Source organism: Dufourea novaeangliae, unplaced genomic scaffold (assembly GCF_001272555.1).
Source record: "Dufourea novaeangliae isolate 0120121106 unplaced genomic scaffold, ASM127255v1 scaffold193, whole genome shotgun sequence".
In the NCBI taxonomy this organism is placed as follows: domain Eukaryota; kingdom Metazoa; phylum Arthropoda; class Insecta; order Hymenoptera; family Halictidae; genus Dufourea; species Dufourea novaeangliae.
Window position 1 is genome coordinate 545,683 of NW_015374074.1, and position 19,107 is coordinate 564,789.

Genomic DNA, 19,107 nt, shown 5'->3' on the forward strand with positions numbered 1-19,107 from the left:
TACAATAAAACAAAACTGACAAATTTTCTTTGATTTTTTTATTGCAAATACCCTTCGAGAATTAATTTTTCCTGCCAAAAAACTATTTTATGAATATTGTTACGATTCAATACACTAGAAGCGACATTTATCGTTTCCGAGGTTCGCACACGCGTAAGGGCGAGTAAATCGCTGACGGATAGACGCATTGAATAGCTACAGTATTAGATCAATTGTAAAATATTAGTTGTATTCAGAAGTATAATTGTTTCTTTTTGCTTGAAATAAACATACTCATATTATTACAACAATACTGAGTTACGTAATCCAAATTTTTAGGGTATACGTCACCTAATATTTTTACCAACTTTGATGCTCTGCATTTTGGCTAAATCAAAAAACGAACACCTACAGTTTTTCACTTTTAATAAGGGCTAAGGAGACTAGAAAACGCACACAGGACTTTTCATTCGCCGGTGTAACAGTACAAAACGTTTCCTTGTTAGTCAGATTCGCAATTATTACGGCACAACAATAACTTACGATGAGTACTGCAATAAATAATTCCGCCAACTGTGAAGTTCGTATTGTTATCAGATTTTTGCTTGCAGAAAACAAAAGTACATTAAACTTAGTGGGTAAAACTTAAAAGGGACTGTTCAGAACTAAAGACGTGGATCACTGTCCAATGGAATTATGCTTTCGCACGATAGTGCTCGACCCTACACTGCACATCGAACAGTTCAAATGTTTGAACAATTTTTCTGAGAAATTTTGTAACTATCCACTCGATAGTCCCGATTTTAACCAGCGGTTTTAAAATGATGACGAACTGAAGAACAGCGTCAATGCATGATGTAAGACTCTGGCGGTGGACTTTTCTGACAGTGGAATAAAAATACTAGTATACGATTTCAAAAATGTATCGAAGTTCATGGCGACTATGTTATTATTTAAACCTTCTACGATTTTTTCTTATCTTCGAACGGACTTTATTTAAAAAACAGACCTCGTATTAAGAAATGTTTCAGATACAAGTTAAATGGTTTCGAGGGAGTCATAGTTTCGTCTATTCCATTAATACCACTATGAATAATTAAAGTTAAAATATCTTCCAAACTAACAGTTCCATTTTACGAAAAGGTTAATATTTTTTTATATAGAATTACGAGCTAGATCAAGTGACGTAATAAAAAAATATACGATTCCCATAAAAAAAAGACAAACTTGACCTTTGTATATCTTCTATGCATCCACTTACTAGAAAATTAATCACATCAAATTATGCCCCCACCCCTTCCGAAACTGTATAGCTTGTATCTGGAACACTTTTTAATAGTATCAAAAACAAACTGGATATTCCCGGTGACAAAGTTAGGTGGACTACCCTGTGTAGTAAGTTCCTGGTAAAACAAATTATTATCTCTATTTTACATTTCATTCTTCTCCAATGAAAGATATATACATCTCTACTCGCCATTAAGTCGCCATAAAAATATTTTTCAATGGGTTTTGAGTAGTAACATTCACGAATTAATTGTTTGAAAACAGAAAAAAAAACTAGGTTTGGAGTGTCGTGATTGGTTAAAGGGGTCATGCTCAGTCAGGAGGCCGAAAAAAGCGTGTTCTTTGGGAATGTTTTTCTCAAAAACTATGAGTCCTTTTTCAAAAACTGTGTTTGCGTTTCAAAGGTTGCAGTTTCTAGATTATAAGGTAATTCTTTTATTTAAAAATATGTATTAGTAAATAAATGGTGAACGATCTCCCGAATGTCTCTTCACAAAAAGTGGTCTGCCATGATCACTGTAACTTCGTAACGGTTCATCTGAAATTAAAAATTCAGTAAGTTTTGTGTAATGGAAGAACCAATCTTGTTCTTGGACGTGGGGTTTTTCGAAATATTGATTAGGAACAAAATGGCGGACATTTTCCTGAAAAAGTGCGAATTTCATCTAAAAAATCACTCGTTTTTGGTCAATTAAAAAAAAAAGTATGGTATATGGACAAGTTTTTCTGATTTGAAATAAGGCGCAAAAGGCTTGATGTAAATCGACACAGTAGTTTTCGAGAAATATTGATCACCGATTTGAAAAATGTAGTTTCGAGAAAAACGCGTTTAAAGTTTCAAGTCAAGCTTACACTTAAAATATTCATTTTTAACGCCTGTAACTCTGTCATTTTTAATTGCATTACCTTGAAACTTGCACAGAATATTCTCGAGATGTTGAACGTAAAGAAAATGTAGAAAGTGAAAAATCGATTTTTTAAAAATTTCTGACTGAGCATGATCTCTTAATTAATTTATTAATAATATTTATTTTATGGCAGACTCGTAAAAGCAGATGGAAAAGTTCAATTAGCAAAAACGTTAACTGTTTATTGCTCTATAGTGGTGGAAAACTAGTATTCCTTCATCAAAATATTAATTGGGCGCATACAAATATACATATATTTCTGTAGAAATTATACGAAGCTCGAATTATTAACAAGAATGATTTGTTTTCAACTGTCCAGCTAATTGTCAGTTTAATTCGGAAATAATTGCCTGCAGAAACGAGCGAAATTTATCACGCTTCCACTAGAACGTTCGAATTTTTCGCTCGTGACCACGTTCCCCCTCTGTAAAATCAATACTCGAAATCGACACAATTTCGACACTGCCTATGAAATAAAAAAATTATAAGAATGATCCTGCACAAGTCACGCATAGCATTTCGAGTTGCATTCCCTCGATTTAACGCATTGACAACTATAAAAGGGGAATCTCGTTATCCAGCGTATGAATTATTTATTATTTCCTTGATAACGACATTTTTTTACATTTGGATATTACTGACATTGTTAGAGAGGACATTTTCTGTTTGGTAAATACCTTTTTTGTCCATATACTTATACATGTATTTATTTGAAATAAGTTTTGCACGTTTCAGCAAAACTTTATCGGCCATTAATGCATTAAAATAATTGATGTTCCACGGAAAGCAGTTATTTTTACCTAAACTGATGTTATTATACATATGATCCTATACTACAATAAAGAATGATTAATAATTAAGTCTGATGGAAATAAATATGACTATATTATTTTTATAAAAGAAATGTACTGCAAGTTACTGAAAAATATATAGAATGTTCCTTAATAAAAGAAACTATCGTAGAGATAGAAAATAATTGAATTTAAAAAGCTTATACTACGAATACTTGTTAAATGTTTGTAGCATAGGTCCGGAAACAAGCGTTTAACGAATAGCTGTATTGTTTCAGAAACACATCGTTTGAAGAAATAATAGCGATATTGTCATTTATAAATATTTAAGGAGTTTCTTTTGCATAAATATACATGGCGTTTTATGTGAATCAGTCATTAGTAAATATTGCAAGGACTGAAATGTATCATAAGAACATCGACACAATAATTGTAAAATTTAGAGTACTTTGAATATTTCATAATTTCCGTGTTGTTTTTTTAATCGTATTTTTAATAACTTCAGTTGAAACATTGTAATTACAATGGCTAAAACCTACATAACTAATTCGCTATTTTCTTTAATAAACATATGATACGAATTCAAAACATTTTGCATCAAATTTTTTTTAAGACTTGCGGTGCATGTCTGAGAAGGAGTATGAATACTATTGAAGCAACAGAGTCTTCTAATTTTCTTTTTAATGAATATTAAAGTTAAAGAAATACAGTTGAGTATTTATGAATACATCTAATATATTTATTTTCGTAAACAAATTTGGAGAAATTATAAATTTGCTGTATATGTTTTAAAAAAATTCCCCTTCTAGTTCGTTATACTTTTATTTACTGCACTCTGGATGTTTTCATATTTTACGTGGTCGAATATAAATTTTCTGAATTACTATACAACATTTCACTGTGCCTATTTGCACCTAAGAGTGATGTTACAACAGCGAAAAAAAACCTCTGGTACTAATAGTGAGTATGAAAAGAAACTATGAATACAATACTGAAAAAAATTGCTGCTCCTAAAATTACAAAATATTTTTATGAAAAGTTTAGATAGTACGCCGTCATAGAAAGGATGGTAGAAATTAAAGCTATAAAGAGTACTTAATTAACCAACACAAGATACTCTAATTCTTACATTTCTATAAATTACTACATCATCAATAAAATGATCGGTCTTATAAATATATCACTTATTACTTTAAAATTTTCGTGTTCCTAGTACGTATTAATTTGGACAATAAAGTTTTAATACTATTAACAATGCGTGAATAAAAACTTATATAAAGTAAAGCAAATATCGTGTACAATGTCTATAGCTTTATGCACAATTTAGTGTAGCAATTCTTTCACGTAATTATCTCATATCATATAAGCAGTGGTGATTTGTCACTTGCGGTAGCCCACGTTTAAATCGGTCTACCGAGAAATTACCAACTCGCCTGGTGAGCTCAATTCACCTTTGTTAACAACTTGGGTCAAATCGAATTAGATAGTTTGCTAACTTGCTGCATTGGCAAAAACCTACTTTGTCCTAAAGCTGAGGCATTATATTTCGACTCAGTGACTTACTACGTGTTTACAGTTTGTTTACAAACAAAATTGTTGAAAATATACATCGTGTAAAACTTTATTATTTTTCATAATCTTCAGGATTGAATACTCACGTTTTAAGCAACGGACAGTTCTCTGAAAACATTTTATTTGAAAATTAACTTGTATCTTGAAATTGAAAGTCAAACAGTTATTTAATTTTTTGGCTACCATTGTCAGATATATCCGTCATCTACGAAAAGGTCCCAAAATACCAGTATCGGGTACATCCTTCATCTATAAAAAAAACTCCGCGTTTAGGTACTTCTTAGTGTATACAGAGTGTAACAAAAATGTTGCAGATCCCTGAATTGGGACATTCGTGAGGCGATTTGAAACAAGATTTTCCTTAGCAAAAATGTTATCCGAGGCTTTGTTACCGAAATATTAACGAAAAACCCTGACCAATCAGATGAAATGACTCCTAGACGAAATGATTCCCTAAAACAAAAAATTGTCTCACGATTGTTGCTACAAACTGCTGCAAATGTTCGAGATTAGTCTCGAAAAAGAATTCGAAGGAGCACTTTCTTGATTTTGAATAAATAAATATAACAAAACTATAATGATTACAAAACAATACCTCGAAGCACCGAACAAACAGAAATACGTTTATTAACCCGGAGCGCCGGTATTTAAATGTATTTTAATAGGGAGCACCCTTAGCTAATTCGCACGTTTCTAGTACAAAAGTTCCTCACGAAAAATTTTTGCTTTATATCAACAGTAATGTTTACTGAACGTAATACTGGAAAAATATTGACAAACCAACATACACTAAAAAAGTTACATTTTCAATCTAGTCATCATTTTATGTGATAATGTAACAGTGAATTACGACTTTAACAGGAGGTGAAAATCCAGAAGTTTCTGAGACAAGTAGATAATTACCTGTACTACAAGAATCCATTGTTATTTGATAAAATATTCACTTAGAAACAGGACGTGTGGCATGAACACTCGAGACGTGAAAAAAACTGACTGTTACAGTGCCTCAAGAGGCAGTCAACTAGCTACTGTTTATAAAACAAATGCAATCATATCTAACGTGATGAGGTCCCTAGCTTGTTCAGCGTTTTTCAAGCGAGTATAAACTGACCAACTAATTTTAACTTATTTCATGACATAACAATTTTCTTATTAATTCCACTAATTTTACGGTAATAGCCCAATGTGTGGCGACCAAATGGTAGAACAGTATTCTAAGTGAGGCCTATTAATAGCTCACCGCTCGTCGTTTCGCGTAAAGAACAATACATTTGTTTTTGGCTATAGAATAACACTGGTCAACAAAATTTAATTTTTTGTTTGCCTTCGAACATCCAGTTGCTAATTCTTATAGATTCTTCTGTGCTGAATACGAATCCGTAAACAGTTTTTTGCCATCACCCTCAATTCCCGAGAAATTTGATTTAAAAGAAATTCAAATTTTCAACTTTGAACATTTCCTGTGTTCAAACATTACTAGCTATTCAGTTGATTGTTGCGTCAAATTATTCTGTAAACTCTCCCGAATAAAATGGTATACGTTGTTATCGTATTATTAATATTTAAACATGTTTAAATAACGATCATAGGGAAAAGGACACCCAAAATGGACCAATTTTTACAGATATGTTTCAATTTATTTCAAAAAGTAAGAACGGCAGTCGAACCCTGCGCTTGCCGCCTTTGAGTACCATTGCCAGCGTCGCAGATGTTACTAAACTATTTCGCTCCTGTATTGAACACAAAATGTGTCGTACTATTTCTGTTAATGCTTTCCGGAAGAATAATGTTTACTGTATGTGCTGACGCAGTCAGATTACATATGTCCTGCACCCTTACTTTTTGAAATAAATTGAAAAATATCTGTAAAAATGGATGCATTTCAGGTGTCCTTTTTCCTTTGATCGTTGTTTAAACATGTTTAAATGTTGATAATACGATAACAACGTATACCATTTTATTCGGGAGAGTTTATAGAATAATTTGACGCCACAATCAATTGAATAACTATTAATGTTTGAATACAGGAAATGTTTAAAGTTGAAAATTACATTTTTCTATAAAATCAAATTTCTCGGAAACTGAGGGTAATGACAAAAACCTGTTTACGAATTCGGATTCAGCACAAAAAAATCTATAAGGATCAGTATAAATGTTCTTTGGGAGAAAAATCATGTTGACCAGTGTTGTTGCGTCTGTTTTAATAATCGACGTCGTGTCGCACGCCAAATTAATATTGTGCGACTGGTGAAAAATTTTATTTTAAAATAAATGACGACTCAATGAAGGTACTATGTAAATTTTATTTACTGTTTGAGATGGTCACACTTGACTGGTTTGATATCGTGTCTGTCGTGTCGTGCGAATAACTTCATATATAAGTTTTGTCAACACTCTCTGTCTCTCTCACTCGGACTGTAGGTTGCGAGTTGACCATAGATCGTTGGTTTGAAATTCTTATTGGGCCATTGGCCTTTTGTTATTTGGTGATCTATCGGTCAGCTGTCGATACAAACAGTGCACTCACACACGCCAATATACCGGACGCTGACGACTGAACCGAGCGACTGACCTCCGAAATGTTTTCATTTTGGGTCTTTGACACGTCGCTCGGTCAGCTGCACCTACAAAACATACCTAAGGTTGCGAACGACAATCTTCGTATTATGGACGGAGTTTCGCTATTCCGGCATATAATTATACGACGGAACAAGTGTAATAATCAGTTTTCCCGAATTCAAAATCCCAGCTGCCCCAAGAATGGCATGGGTTCCGTTACATGGAAAAGTAATAATGTTCTCATACTTGTCAAGCAGCGAATGGTAAAAGAGCACCGGGTAACAGGCCGCGTCGTCCTTGTTCCAAGCCGTCTCGGATCGAAACAATTCCCCGCACCGTTGATTGTTTCGCGACCGTTTCGTTGTCGTGTGACTCTTCAGGCAGAAGCAGAGAACCGACAGACAGATGAAGAGTATTGAAACGCCGGCTATGGATTTCGCCGTGGCGGAGGTGTACGGCTCATCGAAAATAGCCCAGATCCTCGGCCATAGCTTCTGCCATTTCGAAAGGGTGCCCCTGTTGTATTCCTCTTCGAAACCGAAAAGCCGCGCGATCTCCTCCTCGCTCAGCTTCTCGCCTTCCACGTCGAGCTTGTCGAGAATTGCCAACGTGGCCTGCGTGTCCCTGTGAACGCTGTAAATAGTCCAACAGTCCTCCAACATCCTCCAACTCTACCTGCAATACACGTTTTAGTAGGTGTTGCTAGAGGAATTTGAGAAATGTTGGGTCGCAAAGTCCTTAACGCGATTGTTTTAACGCTTTGTGACTTGACGCACAGAATTAACTTTGTGTAATTTGTTGGGTTGATACAAAAGTTTACTTGTTTCAACGAATAACGATTTATTAGAAAATAAAGAAGTACACAGAACACTGTTGAACAAATTTGAAATTTTTTCGTTTTTGTAATCTCTTAATTGAGCTGAATACGAATCTGCAAACTATTTCTTTCCAGCACTTCTAGTTTTCGAAAGAACCAACGGTTTTTAAAATTGCAAATTTCAACATTTGGATGTTTGTTGTACTTTTACAGTAATAGTTATTCAGTTTCCTTTGACACGAAACAATTCTCTGGTCTCTTTCGAACAAAATGATATAAATTGTTGTAGGTGAGGATTTTGTGCGTGCCTGTGGACTCTAGAGTAAGCTGAGTGTTTTGAATAAACGATGAATGTTTGGAACCGAGCAAACGTTTAGACTAAGATATCGATTAAGAAAGTCTGTAGACTGCGTCGTGGAAATTTGAGCGCCTTGCGTTCGGTGTGTCTGTGGGTGTGTGTGGGTAACCTTCGTGAGGGGTATGGCTTGGGACCTAGAAACAGTCGAGTGGTGAGATTGTACTTGGAGAGTCGACAGTTGTGATTCTGTATAGAGACTTGTGTAGTAACTAATCTGAGACGTTAAACTATTAGTGTGTTGCGTGTTTTATTTTATTTGACTATACCTTTATTTTATTTAATAAACTATCTGTCTATATCTACTAGATTTCCTATTTAATTTCCTACATTGTTATTATATTATAAACATGTACGTACAGTGGACTCTAACTATATTGCCATGGTCGTGGCTGTAGCGGAGTAAAATGGCAATGAGTTCAGAGCCCCCTCCATACTAAGTTCTATCGTCGTAGCCTCTGCTTGAGCCTCTGCGCACAAGTCGAATCGTGCTGGTGGGGACGGCGTACATAACGTGGTGAGAGAGCGATATTTGTGTGCGTGACACTACGTGTGAAGGAGAAGTGCCTCCCGTGGCAGTATGTTTAGTGGCAATATAGTTATAGTCCATTGTATGTTTAAATAATGTTCAACGTGAAAAGGACACCGAAAACGCACCCATTTTTGCTGATATTCTTCAATTTATTTCAAGGGTCTATGAAATTATTTTATTCAATATTCAATTCATTTTAAGGATCTATGAAAAAGTATAAATATAGTACACAATAGAGCACACCTTCCTGCTAAAGTTATACAATCTGTTTTGTTTTCAATAAAGAAGCGAAATAGTTCAGCAAAACATTCGGCGGCGGCAGTACTCAATGACGGCGGTCGCCGTGCCTGCCACTCACAAGGGAAGGACCCCAACTGTACCATTTCGATTCTATCGAAGATATAATTAATTAAAGTTATATATCCAGTTATATATGTTGTACCCTCGCGAGCAAACTCGGCTTCCACTAGGAGAAAAAGTGATTTAAAGGAAAGACCTCCTATCACTTGGTCTCAGAGTTATTGAAAATTATGCGAAATTAACATTCGGTTTAACATTCATGTCAGTATTTAAAATAAATTTATCAAGCAGTAGGAGGCCTTAACCCCTAGATTGCTTTTTCCCCTAGTGGAAATCGAGTTTGCACGTCAGTGTTCCTACAGAAGACTCATGGTAAAGTAGCGGTGCGGAACTCTCAAGGTGGATTTTTCCTGGAAAAATTACTTTAACGTGAGCCAATGGGCACGCAGGATCTTGTGGCAGTTCAGTCAATTCACCAGTTGGATCAGAACTTTGGTTACAGATGGCGATCGATAGTAAGGTGCGTGTACGTGTGTGAGTAATGCTTGTAAGCTGTGGCGTTCTTACCGTTACTTTATCATGCTCTACTTTAAATACAGATGGACCCTTAGGTAGTGATGGGTAATCGATACGGTTCGAGCCGAGCCGAGTATTAAAGGAGGAAGCTCGGCTCGGCTGGAGTCGTATCGATACCGGTTGACATCATCGTTCCACCCTAAGAAACGCTGGCGACGGGCTTCGGCGAGGCGAGATGTTATTATAAGGTAACTCTACGCGCCGAGGCTTCGCGTGCCAGTGCCTCGTATCTCCGCTGTCACCTCATAAAACTGTCATTTTGGCCCGCTTGACCAGCCGAGCCGAGCCGGTGAATCGAAAGCTTCCGATACAGCTCGAGCTGCTCGGCTCGACTACCCATCACTACCCTTAGGCCTACTGTCCACTAAGGCGTCTCGTCATAAACATGTCAGCGTAGCGTACAACATGACGATTACGCTACGCTCGAGTTTCTGTCCACTTGAGCGTATTGGAAGCATATAGGAAGCGTACAGAAAGCTTCATTTTCATCATTCGTAAAGATGTCGGGCGACGAAGAGGACCTTATGGCATTATGTTGTAATTATATTTGACGGCGTAAAAGTGGGAAAAGATATTGGTTACATAGAATAAAACATAAATGATCATGTATTTCATTCTTTCTATAGAATGAATAAAAATACGTGCAAGAATTTAGTGCGTTTTGTAGCTCCGCTAATCCAAAAACAAGACAGTAAAGTGCGATGTTGTGTTAGTTATCTACAAACATGAATATTTTTTCTGTTTTTTTATATTTTATGGGTAACTTTTCAACAATCTGTACCAATTTCACGGCCGATATATTTCACATTCAAACACAAATGAAAATTTTGCGTCCTTCTGTACGTCCAGCGGCAGACATCGTTGTCGACGCGCTTCATGCCGAACGCATGCAGCGACGAAAACGCGACGCTGAAGCATATGTGAACGCACGTCCATTGTTTTACATTGTTCGTTACATGGAAGCGTCCTGCAAGCGTCAAATGTCTATGAAGCGTCTATGACGAGATGCCTTAGTGGACAGTAGGCCTTAGTTCGTGAAATAAATTGAAGAATATCAGCAAAAATTGGTGCGTTTTCGATGTCCTTTTCACTTTGAACATTATTTAAACATATTTAGATGTCTATAATAAAATAACAATTTAGATTCTTTTGTTCGGAAGAGTCCAGAGAATTATTTCTTGTCAGTGTAAGCAATATAACTATTACTGTAACAGCACGACACAGCTCCAAAGTAGAAAATTTTCACTTTTTTAAAATATTGATTTTTTCTAAAACTGGACGTGCTAAAAAGAAACGATTTGCAGATTCGTATTCAGGCCATACGAATCTATCAGAAACGCTTCTAAGAAACGTTATGAGTTATTTTCGTGTTGAACAATCTAATCACAGAGGTAACGGCAGTTACGAGGACTTATATGAAGAGGTTGTCTGATGGTTAAATTTTGACTAACGATTCTAACTGGCCATGACGATCAGAAAACCACAAATATGGGAGACTATGCTCTATCGTCTAAAGGCTCATTTACATGTACAAATAATTTGCGCAAACTGACTTTTATGTTACACGTCTATCTTGCAGAGTTAATTATTTTATGTCTTTTTTATAACCGGTAATTGTTGGTGGTAAGTGTCGTTGTATAAAATTACATAGATATCAAGAAAAATTTAGTAAAAAACTTTACGTAAACCTAAGTTACAGAATTAAAATTACCGCTATGGCAAATTCTCACTTTTTTAAAAGCAATTCACACTTTATTCGAGCATTGTGTCGTTCAAATATTTTTTTTACATGAAATTAGGAATGTGATAATATAATAGGATACACTTGAATTATACTTATTGTTAGAAAACTACATCGATTATAAAATACGAATTACCAGCACAAAACTGAAAATTAATGCAGTACAGGAGAATACAAATATTGATACGAACGATTGCCTGTGAGGTTACATTTTCTCCGTAATAGTAGTTCATGCTACCTAAGGATTTAATAAACGGAATTCTCTTCACTGAAATACCGTGAATTCTTGTAAAATGAATAATGAATTACACTCACGTGAGGTACACTGTCTGTGAATTCAATCCTCCAACGATGCAATTGCATAATTTTTATTAAAGGATCTTGTCAATTTTCATAAATGCAATTATTGTCTAAGAAGCAGGTTTGTCGAACACAATTGTTCTCAATCGGCAATACAGTATCAAACATCGATGTAACTTCTTCGTAATTTATTAGGTGATGATGAATGATTACCAATTACAACATTGCTATAGTTAGAATACACGAAAGCTTTTAAGACTCGCCAGTAAAGATAGGATGAATAAAGTTAGGTAGGTACGTTTAGTAAAATTGATTAATGTATATATACGGACGAAGATTTAATAGAATAAATGAAGACACATTTGGAGCAGCTTTACCTTTCTAGAATTAATCAGTCTAATGTCGAACTACAAACTCTTATTAAATTGACAAGGAGTTAGTCTACTGTAATATTTTGCATAACTTCATTTCTATGTATGTATAATTTTAGTTAATTAGAGTATGTTAGCCTTAAATGTAGTGAATTTGCATAAATTCACGTTTCATAAATAATATTTTATTATCAGACTATATTACAAACATTGTAATAATTGTACGCAAACTTCAATAACAATAAGTATTCAAGTCTTTTCCATTTTTTTAAACACATGTTTTATTATCTACTAAAACCCGATATCTGAATGTGTTTGTAACATCTTACTAACATTTGACTTGTTGCAAATAAATTATTATTCTATTTACATCTAATCAAATATTATTCTATGCAATCATTAATCTATGCAATAGGAGTTTAAATATAGATATCTGGGAACTTATTAGTTTTCAAGTTGAATTCTACAAATGTTTATCCCGTCAGTCTAATTAAGCGGTTAGTATTTGTTGTGCGGATAACGAGAACTTACGTATAATATCCTTTTGAATCGAATAACAAGGCTACCAACATGTTTCTGTAATACTAGCTGTCGCGAAACAAACGCTTCTGACCCGTTCGGTCAATAGCGGTTGCATGGCTTGTGCATTTCGAAAGAGACATTTTCAGCGATATTAAAGCACTCTTGTGTTTCAGATTCAAACGGCGAAATGGATGGACATGCACCGTTACGCTGAATAGGTAACGTTGTTATGAAATAATTCAATGTCATTTCAAATAGATACAGAAACGACGCATCAAACAGGTCATTTTTAATCTTAGAAATTTTTATTAAAATGAATACAAGTTTTGAAAAATGTACAAACAGAATTTTCGATTCTAAAAGTCCTATTTTTATTATTATAATTAGACTTTCTAAGGGTATGATACTGCCGAAGGATTGTATAAAATCAAACTCAGTATTCCAAACAATTTGGAAAATCGAATTTTGACTTCTCTGGATAAAGATTATTTTTCTGCAGTTTTATTTCAAGTTATTGCTTATTAATTATTACAATTATTAGCAATAACCATTTCTAAACATTTTGATTTATAGTATTCTGTTGTAAATAAGCTGTTTACCTTTAACCATCTAATGTTAACCCTTTCACTTCTGGTTTTGTTGTTTGATATTTAAACTGTTTGTGAAACAAAAGATATTTAGAAATATTAATAGAAAGTAATCAATTGTTGGTACGATAATTGGAATCATTCTGTTGGAATTCAGTGTTTATTTAAATAGCAAAATCCGGTACCACAATTTTCATGAAATTTAATTAGAATAAACACTAAATGGTCACTGTATACCATATTTACATAAATAGGAAGATCGAGCCGCGAGTTTGGCATTGCCGAATCAAAGGATGTCCGCAGTCTCTGCTGCAAGTTTGGCATTAATCAATCAAATGACGTTCGCAGTCAAACGGTTAAGCTATTTAAATAAACGTGATGTCTACCAGAAAGTTCTGTCCACTCTAACGTACAGGAATTTCCAAACTTTAAGCTACTAAAAGCAAATTGCAAATGAATATTAAACTGTTCCATTTCCGTTTATCTTATCTCTTGCACCTAAAATATCACTTCTACTTTTAGGAGAAGGCTAAATTGCCTTTGGTGGGATTGTTAAATTTAAGAGATCATATACTATGATGGATGAAACACCTTCCCGAAGATTACTTCTTTCGAGATTTCAAGGTCATCTGTATTTTTCTTCTTACACAATACCTACTTTTTTGCACAGTATTATAGAGCATTTTAGGAGAAATTTAATAAACTCTACATCTGATGTGCTTGAAATAACTTTAAAACCTAAAAATTATAATTTGTCTAGTTTCAACACTTCTTTTCGGAGGTTTTATTTTACTTATTCGTTTATATCGTTATGTAACTATCGAAATATGCCTTATTTCATTTAAGAGTAATATAAAATCTGTTGTTCGCTCAATGCGTTTGCAAGAATATTCACTCGTAGCATTTCACCAACTCCACTCTTCCACAAGAAATTAGTAATTGCCTAACTCATTCATAGTGTTTCGAAAGAAATACATGTGACCCTCGTATAACACTTCATTCCCATAACACGGTTTCGCTGTAAAACGGTTAGACAATTCGGAAAACCCCTAAATGGCACAGTACTCCAACAACACGGCTTCACTCTGCAAGACAGTTAAAGAATTGTGTAGAATAGTGCAGTTTTGTTAGTTTTTAGACACCTACCCCGTTTTTTACATGCATATCTGGCCCCCGAACCAGAGTGTATTAATTCCACTTTTAAAAAAAATGACAATCTACATGTTTCCTGTATCAGACCCTCAAGATTTCAGGCATGGGAGCGGCATCATAAACCTAAACGTTTGACTCCGAACTTGAAGTTTCTGTCTATTATTTCCATTGCTTTTTTATTTATTAGATCCAGTTATTATTTTACAACAACTATTGAACCGATTTTGACCGAACGTAGCTATTAACCTTCCCGGAAATATATGTATATTCTAAAACCAAAAAAAACGCATTAAAATCGGATCATTCGTTGATGAGCTATAGAGCCACAGCGAAACAGGCACACACAAACACAAACATAGGCGTCAAATTTATAACACCTCTCCTTTTTGCGTTGGGGGTTAAGAAGAAGCTAAGCAGAGGTTCGGCATTGTGCAAAAAACAAATTTATGGGGGGCTGAAAACCGTTTAACCTTGCCACGAATGCTCCGGAGCGGACTCGACTTTGTTGCACTCATCAAGACATTACTGAACGTTTCGAGACCAACATCGAAACGTGCTGCGTTTCGTCGTCACAAAGTCGAAAGTGCCAGTCTACGTAAGACAAATCAAACTTGCTACTTTTTGTAACGCACGTCGATCAGTTCTTAGTTTCGTACAACACGAATGTGCATAAAAAAACCCACAGACCAATGCGTATATTCACAGCGGTAGCGAGTTTTTTGTGGCAATAGGTTCGTAACAGTATAATGAACGTGGCGTGGCGGCTTATGCGTTTGCTCACTCCAATGTGAAAAATTTTCGCTGACACTGCAAATTTCTAGCGTTTTTTTCAGTGGCGGATTTATTTCGCTGTTCATTGCGTTTTCTTTCGCTGCCGCTATATATTTGCAACAATATGATAAATGATGTAATTGTGAATGTTCACATGATTGTATTACTAGATTGACAAATCCTTCTAACTTTGTTGGATCACTTCATACGTAAAATTTATTATTTTCGTAACATATGAATATTATTTGTAATTATTTCGTTGTATTGTCATATTTTCCTCTCTGTATTTAATGTTTACCAGTAAAGACAAATGTGGTAGCTGTATATTACGTATCACACCTTTTTTATATTAATGCATATCAACTGAAGAGTCCAAGAGAGACATGATCATAGTTACAAAAAGTAAAATTTCTAGTATTTGTAAAACAAAATTTATGTACTCCCTCCTACTAGGGTAAATGTCCCAATTATTACCAGTGTCCCAGTTACTGCCAGTGTCCCTAATACTGCCATTTTATTTATTTTTGTTAATAAGAGTGTAACATACAAAGAATTGTGTACACAAAATTTCATTATTAAATTGGGACTCCGATTTACATAAAAACAATGAAATACATGTACTTGATGTTTAAAAATTAATGTTGAAAAATGAAAGTGCAATTGGAGCATTAAAAACGCGACAACGTAAGTAGGAAGTGACAGCGAAATCATATTGAAGATAAAACCGTAATTTTACAATTCAACCTATATTAATTTTATAAAATGAATTGTTACATATATCAGAATTACTTTAATTGTCAAGGTGATAGTTATAGGGATACTGAAATTGCTCGCAGATTTTCATAAATTATTAATTAATTCTTCATATTTAATGTATCAAACTATTGTTTTTTAACGAAAGAGATGTTAAATAATATTAACATTCCAGCTGAAACGATTTTTAGATTAAACAACACGTAAAATGATTAAATGAAGTTATGCTACAATCTTAAGGTGACACTAATTGGGACAGCTACCGTATACACGATCGAAAACTTAATATTATACTTCTTTATAATGGGTTTCCGGGTCCGTTCATAAATTTCATGAAAGTAACAATTGTTTTCATAGTCTGGACTTTTGTCTAATGTTATTTTAATAAGAGATAGTATGTACTCCAATTTTCCTTAGGAAAAAAATTCCTTTCCCTGTTGGGAATAAAAATCGTACTGCTAATGGTTACAGGGTTAGTAACGCAAAATTTTAAAAATTTTTAATATTTATTATTAGGAACAGTTAAAGTGTGATAAAACAAGAAATGACATTGATCGTTCTTTCCCAAACCTGGGATTCTTTAGTCCTTAATTTTTCGGGATTGGACCCGCTGTTTCCTCTTATTATACTACAATTTGATAGCTTTTCTTAAGCTTTAACACATGATGCTAAAATCTCAATTTCAGTTTCCGATGGTCGATGATCGTTTTTATCCTGGGCTCTTCAACTACATAGAATAGACTTACGAAAATGCAACGATATTACGAAATGCGATGCAACGAAAGAAATAACAGTTCTAAAACAAATGTTGTCCTGATACCATTTTACAGAGAAAAATATGTGATTATAACTAAATATTTTGAAATCATATTTATATGTAATGAAATGAATCAATTTTATGGATTAAATGAAACGAATTTAGAAAGATTTGTCACTCTATTAACATTATCATGTGGAAGTTCACTTATATCATTTATCATATTGTTGCGATTTTAGAGCAGCAACGGCAAAAACTCCTTGGGAAGCGACATAAATTCGTCGCGAAGAAAACCCTACGAATACGCAGTCTTAGCGGAAATTTTTCGCCACGTTCAGTATACATAATGCTGCGAATCTATCTCCACTAAATATTCGCTGTTGCTGCGAATATTTTGCGTTAGTCCCTAATTTCTTTAAGGGGTTTTGCCACTGTGAAGACCTAAAAAATTGTAATTTCTTGGGAATGTTTGTATCTGTGAACGAAATGTTCAAGATAAATGAAGTGTTGTCGAATTATTAATACACTTATTGACAGTATAAATAAATTTTTGTTGAAACTTTTAATAGATTTCTTTATATGTATACATATATCGCACTGAAGTGAGCGCTTTGAAAAAATTATGTAGTGCTCTGGAAAATAGTAAAGGTCGCTTTTTGCGACTTTTTTATTTGAGATAGAAAGAAAATTTAACGTGTAGATTGCTTACAGTTATGTTAGTTATATGCATGCTGAAAATTTCATCGAAATCGGTTAACGTTGTTTTGAGATACAAACAGTTAAAAATGTTGAAAATCGCAGTTTTTCGCGACTTTTGACCTACAACTGTAGCATATCTAAAGATTCTTACATCTTTCGATGCCTGTTATTCGTTTCTGTATTAACCGATTTCAATCAAAGTTGCAGCATGTATATATCTAACATAAATTTTCGAAATGTATTTATTAAATGTCGCAAATTTTTCAAAAATTTGTTAACACATCATTTAGTAAACTAATTCTTCTAACTTCACAAAGAAACTCAAGTCACTTGGTACAATTTTGAAAGAGTTGCTCTGTTTTAAAGGGTGTACGAATACTTCTTTGACCCACTGTATATAAAAAGACTATTAGAAGTTTCAAAAAATATCGTTTATACTCTGAATAAGTCTATTAATAAATAGACAACACTTCAATTATCTTGAATATTTCGTTCATAGATCAAAAAATCCCCAAGGAATGACAATTTTTCAAGGTTTTACAATGGCAAGAACCCTTAACACGAATTGCCATGAAACGACAATTTTTAAGAACCCAACAATCGTGTTATATGAGGATTATATACCTGTAAAGATCATTTGCCAAAGAAGTGAGGTAAACGCTAGACCTGATTAGAATCCAGACCCCAAAACTCGAGCTCCTCCTCGAATAATGGTCCACAGACGTCCGTCGGGTAATGAAGTTTTCCGGTCCGGCAGTACTTCAATACTTGGGCGAAAACACCTGGATGGCGGTCGTAAAAGTACTCGTTCAAAATGGGATCGTAATTGGCCAAAGCTTCTGCCAAACGAGAGAGCCGTGTCGCCAGTATTTTCTTGAGGGTCGACTTGTACGTCTCGTGTCGCACACCGCCGACATTCAGTATCATTCTATCGTTCCATCTGCCGTCATCCAGTTCCTTCATCTTCCTGAAATCCTGTCGCTCGCATGGTAGAAGGGAAGTGAATAGGCTTGCTAGCGGTCTTCACGGTGAGCACTGTGAAATAAAAATTGGTAATTTCGATGAAGAGAGTGGCTAATAATGTTTCACCCCAGGCCCGGATTAAAATTTGTTGCAACCCTACAGCACGACAAATACATAAGTTTTCAAAAATTGAAAATTTTAAATAACATTAAATGAGATTTAATCATAGCGAAACGGAAGGTTCAGAACTGAGCCCCCTGGAACGTGGGGTCTGGGTCTATAGCGCACCCTAGACTCCCCTTGATCCGGTGCTGTTTTACCTAAAAATACGATGGTGTACTACAGAGCGGTCTGATATCGATAGCGCCATCGACAATAATCATAAGTTTTTTAATTTTTATGTTTTCTTTATAAAACATAAAATATAAAGCCTCAAATTTTTGTTGGGGTTATCCGGACCCCGGGTGACCCCGAAGGGTTAAGTGAATATTCTCGGACGGGATAAAATTTATGTAAAAGGAAATTGTAAGGAAATATAAATGAAAAGTAAATTACTTGATAATTCCTTAAAGCAGATTTTGATAGACCCTTGTGGATTTTAGCGAGCAGACAGATTCTTACGGATTTTATAAAATTTAAAAAAAGTATTTTGCAGTATCACGTGGCGTCGTATACCCTAATATCAATTACAAGATATGTAGCCCTGGGTGGTTACAGCACCGCTTGTGTCATTGACTAATTTGATTAACACTCATCGGAAATACGTAAGTCCTCACGTCTGACGTTTTTCAATCATATTTTTAACAATTAACAAC

General features: G+C 34.6%; 1 protein-coding gene across 1 annotated transcript in view; it reads right to left on the minus strand.

The window, feature by feature from the left end:
- LOC107190471 (potassium voltage-gated channel protein Shaw-like) overlaps nt 1-18,292 on the minus strand; it is a 35,062-nt gene extending 16,770 nt beyond the window's left edge. Inside the window, 4 exon segments of the mRNA XM_015579275.1 lie at nt 1,207-1,235; nt 7,451-7,746; nt 17,357-17,361; nt 17,989-18,292. Of these exon segments, the coding sequence (XP_015434761.1) occupies nt 1,207-1,235; nt 7,451-7,746; nt 17,357-17,361; nt 17,989-18,292 (634 nt within the window).
- Between the last annotated feature and the right edge of the window lie 815 nt (nt 18,293-19,107).